General features: G+C 37.5%; 1 protein-coding gene across 1 annotated transcript; it reads left to right on the top strand.

Annotated features, from left to right (window-relative positions):
* The first annotated feature begins 1,115 nt into the window (after positions 1-1,115).
* On the top strand, positions 1,116-10,612 carry LOC144973102 (signal peptide peptidase-like 2B). Its single transcript, XM_078915137.1, has 3 exons — positions 1,116-1,466; positions 4,468-5,334; positions 7,665-10,612. The coding sequence occupies exons 1-3, from the start codon at positions 1,392-1,394 to the stop codon at positions 8,442-8,444; spliced, it is 1,722 nt and encodes a 573-aa protein (XP_078771263.1). The 5' UTR covers positions 1,116-1,391; the 3' UTR covers positions 8,445-10,612.
* Positions 10,613-12,494: the final 1,882 nt, after the last annotated feature.

Here is a 12,494-nt window from a genome sequence, read left to right as displayed (position 1 = left end):
TTTGTCCTCTTCACTATTTGCATTCGCCACTAATTACCACGTGCTTTAAGTACCTCGTTGTACTTTTAATTGTTGTTGGTGTTTTTGTCGTTTTTTGTTTTGTTTGTTTGTTTGGGTTTTTTTTTATTTGTGTTATCGTATGTGTTTTTGTGTCTTTTATAATCTCCCTCGGTTTGAGAGACTTGTCATAATTTAATGGAAAAATGTATTGGAAAAGATTTTAAAACGGATAGAATGAAATACGATAAAGACTAGCGTGTGTATAAGTAACAGACAGATTTTTGTTTTTGTTTTTTTTACAGATCTGCTCTACGCGTGTAACATTTGGTTCGCAATTAAGAGGAGGAGAGTGTCCCGGGAACTCAATTGATGGAGTACCAGAGTGTTTGTCATGAGTTCAGATGACTTTATCTTATTTTTAAAAAAATAAATTTTTCTTTGGTTGGGTCTATGCACAAAAAAAAAAAACAAACAAAAAAAAAACAGAAAAATAAAATAAAATAAAACAAACAAACCTGTTTATATCCTTATGTGGTATTGTGATTTGGTGACTAGATTTTCTAAATCTGATGGATTAGTGACAATTAGGGTGTAGGCATTGGTGAAAGATAAATATCTGAAAAGGTGTGTATGAAACAGTGCCAGAAAAAGTAGAAAGAATGATATAAAGAAGATACCAAAAAAATCGGCCTGTCTCGGTACTGTTTCATTCACAATTGTTGCTGACACTTTAACATAAAAGAAACCAGGATAAACTTCAGCTACATTAACCTTTATTATACCTTTTTTTTTAAACTTAAAAGTTAAAAGTGTCAGGAGTTATATAGGATGAATGTATAATCCAATAATTTTAAAATGAAAAGAAAAAACAAATTGAGACAATTTCTGCTGTGTGCGATATTGGTCTTCGACATCAGACACATCCTATCCTTTTCTTGATATGCGACGTATTATATTTTAGTTTCAATCTTATTTAGGGAGAAAAAAAAACAAGTTGTAGGGCTAATGTTGACGGTTCCTAAGCAATAGGTATGGTATTCGGTGTGGTAAATTTCTCACATACTTCAAAGGTCAGAAGTCCACGTAAAAAAGTACTGATATCGATTATGACCCATGCTCGTCTTCTGCCTTCCTTCGTGGGCAGCAACCAAAGTAAACGAAATATCCCAAAATAAACATTCGACACCGCTCTTTTTTTTTCGAGCTATGATGATCTTGTCAAGGAATATTGTGACATTGATGAAACAATATACAATATTTTTAAATTGTCAATAATATTCTCATACAGAGAGTAATGTAAATTTTAGCATCTGTGAGTGTGAGGTCAGCAAGAAAAGGAACGTCGACCAAAGGGAAGACAAGAGGCGAAGACGAAGTACATACATATCAAGATGGGGAGCTCAACATCAGTCTACCGATTTCATTTTGCTTTCCTCTTCCATTTGTGGCAGTTCAGTTCTTTTGCGGTAAGTTGGGTAATCACCATCCTTAGTCTACGGTTCAGTATAGTTCAGTGACAGTAAGTAAGGCGACAGTGTCAGCAATGAGTGTAAGTAAAAGTAAAAGTGTCACTGGAGTCGGATGACAATTTCAATTATATGTCTAGAACAAGATACTTAGGGAGGCCTTCCGAAAGCTCCTACATCCTCAGTATTCTTGTTTTTTATAATGTTCTAGTAGAGGGTTTGGAAGGGGGAAACTTTAAATTATTTTTATTTTTTTAAGTCTCCCCCCCCACCCCCCCCCCCTTCCAAAACCCTCTTCTAGACCATTATAAAAAAAGTTTCCCCCCTCCCAAACCCCCTACTAGAACAAGAATACTGGGGACGTAGGAGCTTTCAGAAGGCCTCCCGATACTTATACTTACTATCCACTGTTGTCCTCATTGACGTTGGCAGCAGCTTCTAATGGTGCTCACACTATTATGTTATATATGACGACCGACCCAATCAGCAAATTCTTCACGGCATTCGTGCACCATCGCAAACCCGTCTGAAGCTTCGTCACAACACACCGTTCAACTAGATCCTCTGCGATTTCGGGTTCTATCCCTCATCGGGTACATGTTGCACAGGTGGAAAGTCCCCACTGATTAAGCGATTTTTCAGTGACCCAGGTTCTCTACCGAAGCCGATTCGCTACCATCTAATGTCTCCTCTTACTGGTGGAGAAGCCTGGCAACTTCTCACCTAGTTTCGAGGAGTGTATGTCCCTGCCCCCTCGAGGGATTGAATTTGTCCAAACCAACTTCCATCTCGTATATGCATCTCTGTACATAGTCAGGGAAGCTGCGTACAAGGGTTGCCGGGACTTATTTCGGCTCTAAACAGGGGGGTAGGGGGGGGGGGGGCTCAATGCGTTTGAGAGGGGTATCCCCATTCCCTCTCTCTTTGATCTTATTAAGCCAGTTTACTGTGATCGTCTCCCTCCGGACATCGGGGGGATGGACACGATGTGCATCGACTTGCGAAGTTTAACTTGATCTACCTTCTCAACGTTCCTGCTTCTACCCCACACTGGAGCGCAATACTCCGCAGTGGAATAGTATAGTGCCAAGGTGGATGTCCTCAGGAGCGCATGGTTAGCGCCCCAAGTTGATCCTGCCAGCTTCTCAGATGACTGTTGCCTTTCTCTATCTTCCAGGCAATTCCTTCGGGATGCACCTGATAGGTAAGGCTGTGGTCCAGCATCACCCTTGAATATTTTGGATGCGGCTCATATGTGAGTAGCTGGTCTCCAACGAGGACATTCAGTTATGGGTGTGCCAGCCACTGCATAGGTGGAAGTAGGATTTGAGTCTGGTGACGTCTTCGCTGAGTACATTCTCAAGACGGGTCCACACTTTACCTTGAGTAATGAGTGCCCAGTTGTCTGCGTGTCGCAGCCTCAGGGATGAAGTGTTCGGCACGTCATTAATATAAACATTAAACAGCATTGGCGCTAGAACTGAGCCCTGAGGGACCCCTTTCTTCAATTTCCTAACTTTACTCGTAGCATCTCCCAGCGCGACGTGGAATTGTCTTTTCCCTAAGATTGAAGAGAACAACTCCAAGGTCTTTTTGCACCTTATGATCTTTGCCAGTTTGAGCATTAATCCTTCTCACCAGACCGTATCTTACGCCGCCCATAGGTCTATAAATACAGCACCGGTTGGCTACCCGCACTCTGCGATGACAAATGTCGGGTCCTACTAATTGCCATCCGGAGGCCTAGGGAAGCCGTCCAGAGGTCATTTAAAGCATTCTCAAGCCATCCAAAGGATCTCAGAGCTGTACGAAGCTTTCCAGAAGCCGTCCGATGGGGACGCCTTCCAAATGCTCATTGTGCTGGCATTTGTTTCAATCGGTCCTACTAATTGCTGTCCAGAGGTCATATAAAGCATTCTCAAGTCATCCGGAGGCCCTCAGAGCTGTATGAAGCTTTCCAGAATCCGTCCGAAGGGGAGGCCTTCCGAAAGCTCCTCGTGCTGGTATTTCTTTCAATCAGTCCTACTAATTGCCGTCCGGAGGTCATCTAAAGCATTCTCAAGCCCTCCGGAACCCCTCAGAGCTGTCTGAAGCTTTTCAGAAGCGGTCCGAAGCGTATGCCTTCCAAAAGCTGCTCGTTCTTGTATTTCTTTCAATTTGTATTTTCACCATGAATCTTTTGTCATACGTTTATTTATTCAATTTGTCAATATATAGTAGCATTTTAAAAACTCTAGAACAAACCTTGATAGATTAGTGAAAGTTTAAACTTTCCTAATATGATCATTGTTTTGGTTTTCCATCGCCATTTTGTTTTGTGATGTATTGAAAGCAGTCATAGGGTTTGGGTTTTTTTCTATTAGGGTTAGCTCGAAGTCGGAGGATTTTTTTTTCTATTAATGTTAGTTATAAGTCCTAGTAAAGGTGCTAGGGTGTTTTTTTTGTTGTTGTCCTGTTGGGTTAGTTAATGATACAAGGTTTTATTTTTTCTTAGCGTTAGTTGAGGGAATATTTGAGTTGTTTCCCTTAGCACGAGGAGCTTTTGGAAGGCATATGTATCGGTAACAATTATCTTTTTGTGAATAGTTAATGTACTATTTATCAATCAGTACCAATAATAAAGATAACCTGTCTTAGTTTTAGCTCAAATAATAAAGAAAGATTGCTTTATAAGTCAGCTTCAGTCCTTTGTCAGCTCTCAGTAGAGTGACCAGGTCCTTTACATTTGTCAGAGCTAAAGAGACCCATCCACTTTTATTTGCTTCTACCTTTAAGTGAGCAGATTGGCGATAAAAAAAAAATATCTTTGACACAAGATCAGTTCAGTTTTCTCATGCTTATTTATGTCAGTGACATGAATGTTATAGCTTACACCTCATATCTGGTAACCATATCAAGGTAAAGAAAGAATATTTCTGAGTTTACTTTTTCAAAAAGTAAACCTTGCAGCAGGAATCATCACCATTAAATGTTTTTGATATTTTTTTTTTTCTTTTAACAGGTGTCAGCAGGATATATGGCTTTGATGGATGCAGAGAGTCAAAGCAATCAACATGGCGCCCAGTCACACACACTCTGCGTCACATATCAGCCCCGATTCTCCAAAATCCCACCAACAGCTGATGATGCAAACTTAATCCCACTGGTTGACTTATCAAATAAACTAGGATGCTCTCCATCTGATTTCGATCGTGCTGCTCAAAACATATCAGGAACAGCAGTGGCTGTTTCAAGAGGAGATTGCACTTTTGCTAAAAAAGCAGATTTAGCTCAGTCTTTAAATGCCTCGTCTATTTTAATTATTGATTATAAAAATTCTACAAATCTACCTGTTCCAGTTGGGAATCAATCTAAAGACTATAATGAAATTAATATAACAGTGGCCAGTGTAGCATGGGAGGATTACCAGGACCTTATAGAATTACCAGCACCAGTTGGAGTCAAGATATATGCCATAAAATCTTCACAATTTGATCCAAACATGGTCATTATTTTGTTTGGATCCACGCTAATCACTGTTATAGGAGCTCTGGCTTCAGCTCACTCTGAGAGAAAAAGATATAATATTGGTCAAAATGACTCTCAAAATCCAGATGTCCAACAAATTTCATCATCAAGAAGAGGCAGCTCAAGTCCAGACCAAGTCATTGAAATTACACCAATACTTGTTCTTTTCTGGGTTGTATTTCTCATCGCAATTCTTCTCCTCCTCTACTTTTTCTATGACTATGCCGTGTTTTTCTTCATTGTGATATTCTGTATAGCAGGATCCCATGGACTGTTCACTTGCCTGGTACCATTTTGGTCAAGGCTCTTACCATTCGATCATCATATACCACAGAGGTGCATGTTGTGCATCAAGGAAAAGGTATGTAATTTTGATATTTTTATAAAGCAAAATCAAATGATTATCTCTTCATCTTCTTCCTCACAACTACCTCCTCTCCTCCTCCTCCTCCTCCTCCTCATTCTTCTTCCTCTTCTGCTTACTCTTTTTCTTCTTCTTCTTCTTCTTCTTCTTCTTCTTCTTCTTCTTCTTCTTCTTCTTCTTCTTCTTCTTCTTCTTCTTCTTCTTCTTCTTCTTCAATAACGAGCTTTTTTAAAGCACAATATCCACTAAATGTGCTCAAAGCATTTTATAAAGGACTAGACATGATGCCAGTGAGGTGATATTACAAATTTTTCCGACAGAGATAATATTGTAAACGGCCAGGTACTCATTTTACACCTGATTACAGTGAGAAAATGTGAGTAAAGAGTCTTTCCAAGGGCTCGCTCAGAGCAAGGCTCGAACTCAGGACCTTCCAATCCGATGGTGAGTGTCATACCGCAAGACCTTAATTAAATTATTAAATTACTACTACCCAAAATACAACTACTACAACTACAACTACTACTACTACTAATACTACTACTACTAATACTAATACTACTACTACTACTACTACTACTGCTAATACTACTACTACTAATACTAATACTACTACTACTACTATGACTACTATTACTACTACTTTTATTAATTCTACTACTACTACTACTACTGCTGCTACTAATACAACAACTATTACTACAACTTTTACTACTTTTACTACTGTGGTCTCCTGTTATAAGCATGGTCTGGCAATAACTTAAAGTAGGCCCCGGCCATGAAGACAGAATTTGCAATTTTTTAAGCATGCTCATCCAAATGGACCCTGCTTATAAGCATGCCAAATTTGCTAGCCAAGACTATTTAAGTGCTTTAACTCACTCAATCCTAGAGATTTTTGCTGCTTTCAAAATTGGAACAAAATATATTTAAAATGAGCATGTACATAGATAGTTTTATTCATCTACCATTAACATGTAAAAGTTAAAAACATTAGCTTTGATACTACGCCTATGATTTGTTTGTCTCGTAAAAATGTAATAAATAGACATGGGGTAAAAGTAACCCGGATAAACTACGGATATAGTCGGTGTTAGGGTTGAGTGAGTTAACTAGTCAAATAAACAAATCAAGTTATTCAGTAAACATGATTTTGTCAATGATGTTTTTGTCTGTACAGACAAACGGGCAAAATAATTGATAAAAATATGATCATGAGTTGCTTTGCAGAATCAGGCAAGAAGCATATAGTCACACGAGCTACTTTCACTCAGCCAATGTAAAAAAATTTTTTAATAAAGGTATCTTTAATACGCTCAATGATTTCAACCACTGATGACTTACTGTTACATTGATGGTTACATATGTGTTTATCGTGTGTATCAATCTACACTGTAGGTGTGTCTATAAACATGCAGACACAAGCACATGGCCACTCACTCACTCCATTGCCGTTTGGTATAACCAACATTTCTCTACTCTCTACTTATTCTTATAATTTCCCCATTCGTTCTAATTTCAATGCCATGTGCCATAATGTGCTAATGGTTGGCTACAACTACGACGGTAAACGAATGTCGTGGTACAGCAACCACCACCACCCCACACTCACACACATACACACACACAAACAGCTTGTAATGTGCATATAAAGTCATATCCCTGAATATATCAATAAAGTAAATAAATAATAAAGTTCCCTTTTTTCATCCTCAAGCGGAAATTTGTCTTCTTAGTCTGTTACAAGGGAAGACTGAAATGACCAAGGTGTCAGCCGCAGTAAAGTAAAAGTAGTCCTTCAAAGTCACTCGACCCATGGAGCTGGAGTTTATCTCGTTTTCTAGAGCACGAAACGGACAATAGCAATTGCTTGCTATCCTTTGGGTAGGATGCTAGTCTATCGCAAAGTACTTTCCGACAAATCTAACAGACTCAGCTACCCATTCACCGCTGCGTGGACAGAGGGGTCAGGAATAAATCTTGACAGCACCCGGGATCGATCTCAGTCCCTTTGTGTGTGAAGCAAGTGCTCTACCAACTGAGCTATCGGGACCCCCTGTCAGTCGCAGTGCAGTGCAGTGCTGCAAATTGAGCTAGGGTGAGGTGGCTTGCTGAAGGTCACATAGCGCTATGGATATTCGGACTAGGTATCTTTCCAGTGCAAACTCCAAACTGCTGGGCCACACTGCCCCCCACCCCACCCCTTCCCCATCAAGTTTCCTGGAACTACAGTTTTCTCTGACGTTTTTACATGTCCCGAGGAGTTAGAGGAAACTGCTGGAGTGTAATTATTTTTAATTTGTTTTTTTTTTTTTACTCACTTTCAGGTAAGGATAACAAGTTTGTTGCTTTTCATGTTATGTTTTTCTGTTGGAATCTTCTGGTTTGTCCAACGCCATGAAAGTTATGCCTGGATTTTCCAAGACATCTTGGGTGTTTCGTTCTGCATCTCCCTCCTTCAAGCTTTACGTCTTCCAAGCCTCAAGATAATTACCCTCATTATGGTTCTCCTATTTTTTTATGATGTTTTCTTTGTGTTCATCACCCCACTCTTAACCAAAAATGGTGAGAGCATCATGGTGGACGTTGCAACTGGAGGCAAAGGTCACCACCGTGAAATGGTACCATTGGTATTCATTATTCCCCTCCTTAACCACCACCCAGCCAGTATCTGTACTGGCCGCCCATTCTCCATCCTAGGTTTTGGAGATGTCATTTTGCCAGGCTTGTTAGTGGTTTACAATGCCAACTTTGATGTCCATATGAAATCCAAGATTGTTTACCTCATCACATCTTCCCTTGGGTACCTCGTTGGAATGGCTGGATGTCTCGTTGCTTTGGTCTTCATGGAATCCGGTCAGCCTGCTCTTTTTTATCTTGTGCCCGCCACCCTCATCCCTACATTTGCTGTTGCCTTTAAACGAGGAGAGTTACATACCATGTGGACTGGGAAAATGAAGAGTCCTGACTCCAATAGAAACAATTCTGAGGACACTATTAATGGTGATAATCCAGATTGCAGTAACAGAACTTTGGAGAATGGTAATGAAGATGAAATGTGTGATGAGGCAGCTGATGAAGACGACCAAAGCCTTCTTATGAATTGATTATTACTGTATGCGTTGATCTTTTTTATTTACAAAAATCATATGAAGAATCGTATTATAGTTATCAACAATGAGCGTGTTTGACTGCTAACAAGTGTTCATTTTGTAAACAAAACATGTTTCTTTTCGGTTTGTTTCCATGGCCTATTCAGAGGCAATCAATTAGCTCCTGGATCTGAATTAAGAGAATTATATACCCACCTTTTAATGAATTGAGACATTGTAGGATTTGTAAGATGTTTTATCATGACTTTAAAAAAAAACAAATGAATTCTGTTTGTATTTGCGATATTAAATGACATACTTATTAGTTTGCCCTTGTTTCACATAACAATTTTTTAAAACTTTTACATACGTCAATTGTCAGTAATGGGAAACATTTTGAAAGAAGGATGTCTTTGTGTTCTTTTTAAAAATATGTACGATGGTACTGTCCTCATTTTAACTTGTTCAATAGGCTGTTATTCATTTATCTTAAAATACTTTTTGCAGTCTGTAGCTTCTAGCAGCCAGTAGTCACTTTCTCTCCGTTGAAATGCAGGCATCTAGTTGAGACCATTATGTAGTCTCAAACTAAACACAAATGTATCTCTTTCTATTTCTTTCTTTCTTTCTATCTTTTTGGGGTTTTTTTTGGTTTTTTTGTGAGCAAGTCCTTTATCCTAAGAGTCTTATATGCATTGATAAATTGTATATCTATTATATCTTGTAACTCTGTTATCTGTATTTATTACTGTCTTCTTTTTATTCAGGGCTGATATGATGTCAAAGTTTTAAAAGTTCTCATAAGCTCATTTAAAAAAGACGGATAGATCCTGTCTTGTGGAATTGTGAATCATAGCCATAATGTTGGTTTACATAGATTGTCAAAGGTTCTTTTATTGTCGCCTAAAAATTTTCATTCACTCAAGATAGCTTTGAGTTTAAGATCCCCTCAGGGCATAGAATTTCTATTAATTATATTATGGTATTTTGTACATGACTTGCAATAGCAAAACTCCATATAGTGGAAAGCCCTGGTTTTACAGGAAAGCTGAAAATCTTTTCATCAGCTGTCAACGTAAATAAACAAAAAAACAGTCTTATAAGGATAAGTTTTTAAATTCTTTAGATAACAGGAACCGAGTTTTAAGACCTTGCATACAGGTACTGATGATCATTCATTCTAATGGCAAAGTTTTGATACACATTATTTTGTCTGACAGACTCGAGTGTGTCCTTTTTTTTCAATTTCAAGGGAGTTGACTGGGTGGGGTTCCCGACCTCCCATTGTGGACAGGGAGGTACTTACTGTGTGTTCTATCCCCCTATATATGTTTTCCAATTGATTGCTGTCTTTGTCTTGGAATGAGATTACTTAGTTTTGTCCTGTCCTTGGCTGGGAGGGAAACAGTCGAATGTAGTTATATTTTTGGAAGATGATATTTTTTTTCCTTGTAAAAAAAATAATTTCTTTATTATGTATTTTTGGGGTTTTTTTTTTAAAACATAGATTTGTAGACATATGAGTGTATTCCTCTTAGCGGGATCTTGTGCTGATGTCTGAGTGAGACTTTTAGGTGATCTCACACTAAGTACACTGATAGTGTGCTCTTAGAATCTACATCTGTTCCCTATCTGGACCATTTCCCCTATGTCTCACTTGTTCCTCAAGTCTTTTTAATTGTACATCTAGAATGCTTTTACTATCGAATTTCCTTCCTTCTTACTGGTGCTGATTTGACCTAAATGTATTGCAAGCGCTATAAAACCCTGAAAAACAAACGAACAACAGGGAAGTTGAGGGGTGACAGGACAGGGCTTTTGTTGTTTAGTCTTTATTTTTTTTCCACAAGACACAAGGATAAATTGCTTATGGAATCTACTTTGTTCTTATTTTTAATCAGGTCACTATTGGTTTGATTTTGCTCGGGTGCTTGTTAAGTGAATGCAAACTGTGAAAGATTTATAAAAATCTACCATAAACTCCATAAAATATTGAGAATTAAAATTTGTCATGGTTTGACTATCCCATTTTAACTTCCATTTTCCTATTGGATTTATGATCTAAAAGGCTATCAGGCACCATCTAATTTTTAAAATATAAAAATAAAAAATTAAAAACAGACGAAAAGAACTGACTTATATTGACTTGTCTCAATATTATTGTCAGTGAGATAAAACAAAAATATAGGACTTAATTTGCAGATGAATTTCAAGGTGTTTAATATTATTATAAACATCTAGCTTAGATAAGGTATATTTCTGAAATTTGTGAGTGGATTGAGGTTTGTTTCTTTAATTTTTATAGCTTATATCTGGTAGCATGTTAGTCTTTTAGGCCCTTAGAGCTGGAGTTATCCGCATCCTACTGTATGGCATAATCTTCAGTCAACACAATTTCCTTTTTAAGATTAGAGAAGTTTTAATTTGCTTTACATTGTTTGTAAAAATTGGTATTATTGTATTTAAAAAGAGGTAATAGCAAATGTCATACTTTTTTGAAAATTATATTAGAGGGGTATTTATACACCCCTTAGGGCTTGTCTTTTTATTGCTCTTTTATTGTATGTGTGTGTGTGTGTGGGGGAGGGGGGGCGGGGGGTTAAAATTTTAGCTTTTGAGTAAGAGTGTGTTTGTGTTGTTTTTTTTGTGGTTTTTTTTCGTTTTTTATTTTTGGATTAGTGGAAATGATTATGTAACAATGATTCTGTGACATCAACTTGATGCAGATTAGAAGGCCATAAGCCTGGAGAATGGTATGAGACTAGACATTATAACGGGGCATAAAACCAATGGGTTTTATATTGTATATATATATATGTTCATGTATATCGGAATGTTCGCAAGAATCATTCTCATGGCTCGCACTGTATTTCAATGTTTTATAAATACAGAACAATTATCATTGATTAATGCCTTTCATTTTTTTCTTCTTCTTTCTTTTTTTTCGATTATTCGACAAACGCTGAACTGAATATTAATGGTGGGTTTATGGGTTTTTTTTTTTTTAATGTTGAAAATCAAGAAGTTTCAACCAAAGATATATATTATTGGATTCTGGTCAGGTTTGCCATGGATGTGGAACTCATGGACGTTTTTGTTTTATTGCTGCATGAAAGGGATGTGAGAGTGAGAGACTAAGCAGATAAACAGAAATTAAATAAAATTAACTTTGTTAATCGTCTCAAGGGGAACTTTGTCTTTTGGGACTATCTCGAATTAAAACCAAGGCATCAGCCGCAAAGTGAACGATATAAGGGCTCTATCTCTCGCTCAAGGAAAAAGGAAGGTGCTGACAATGACTCGATGCGTCTTAAGTCTTGAGCCCAGCACCCAATTCTTTGATAGAGAGCTTGTATTGAATCATTTTGCATCTAATTTTCAAAATAATGTAGCAGTGCGAATGTATCCCCAGGTTAATACTTTGAATGTAATGCTCTGTCCAATTTTTCATTTTCGACTATGCTTATCATTTCCCATTTATTTATAATAAGTGTATATGATGCATTATAAATTACGAACATTAGAGATAATTGTTATAGTTATTGGCATATCCAGAGTTAATGAAAATACATGTTGTTTTGGTATTTATTTGTCGTTTTATGGCATGATATATAATTTAAGTTTAAATTCAAAATGATGAAAGCTAGAAAATGTCAGGGGTTTTTTTTTTGTTTATTTTTTTTAATGTTTAAGAAACAAAACTCACTAGCTTCAACGATGGTATTTAATTTTAACTTGAGATTAAAATTTAATTTAATGTGTCGGATTGACCCCGACATAGTACAGTTTTGATCACAATTATACTTAATTGCTCAGGCAATCTAAAATGGGATAAAAACTATCATACAAGTATATGTAGTCAGAAGGAAGAGCTGGCCATCATCAGTTAATTTAAAGTTGATTTCCTTGCCTAAGTAGACAAAAATGCTTTCTGGGTGGGGTTCCTGACCTCCCATTTTGGGCAGGGAGGCACATACTGCGTCTTCTATCCCCCTATATCTGTTTTCCAACATGCTTTCTGTCTTTGTCTTTGGATGAGATTACTTGGTTTTGTTCTGGCCGGAT

The sequence above is a fragment of the Berghia stephanieae genome, chromosome 5, assembly GCF_034508935.2.
Source record: "Berghia stephanieae isolate SIO BIC M18660-M18661 chromosome 5, UCSD_Bste_1.3, whole genome shotgun sequence".
NCBI classification, from domain to species: Eukaryota; Metazoa; Mollusca; class Gastropoda; order Nudibranchia; family Aeolidiidae; genus Berghia; species Berghia stephanieae.
This window is presented reverse-complemented; position numbering and strand designations above follow the sequence as displayed.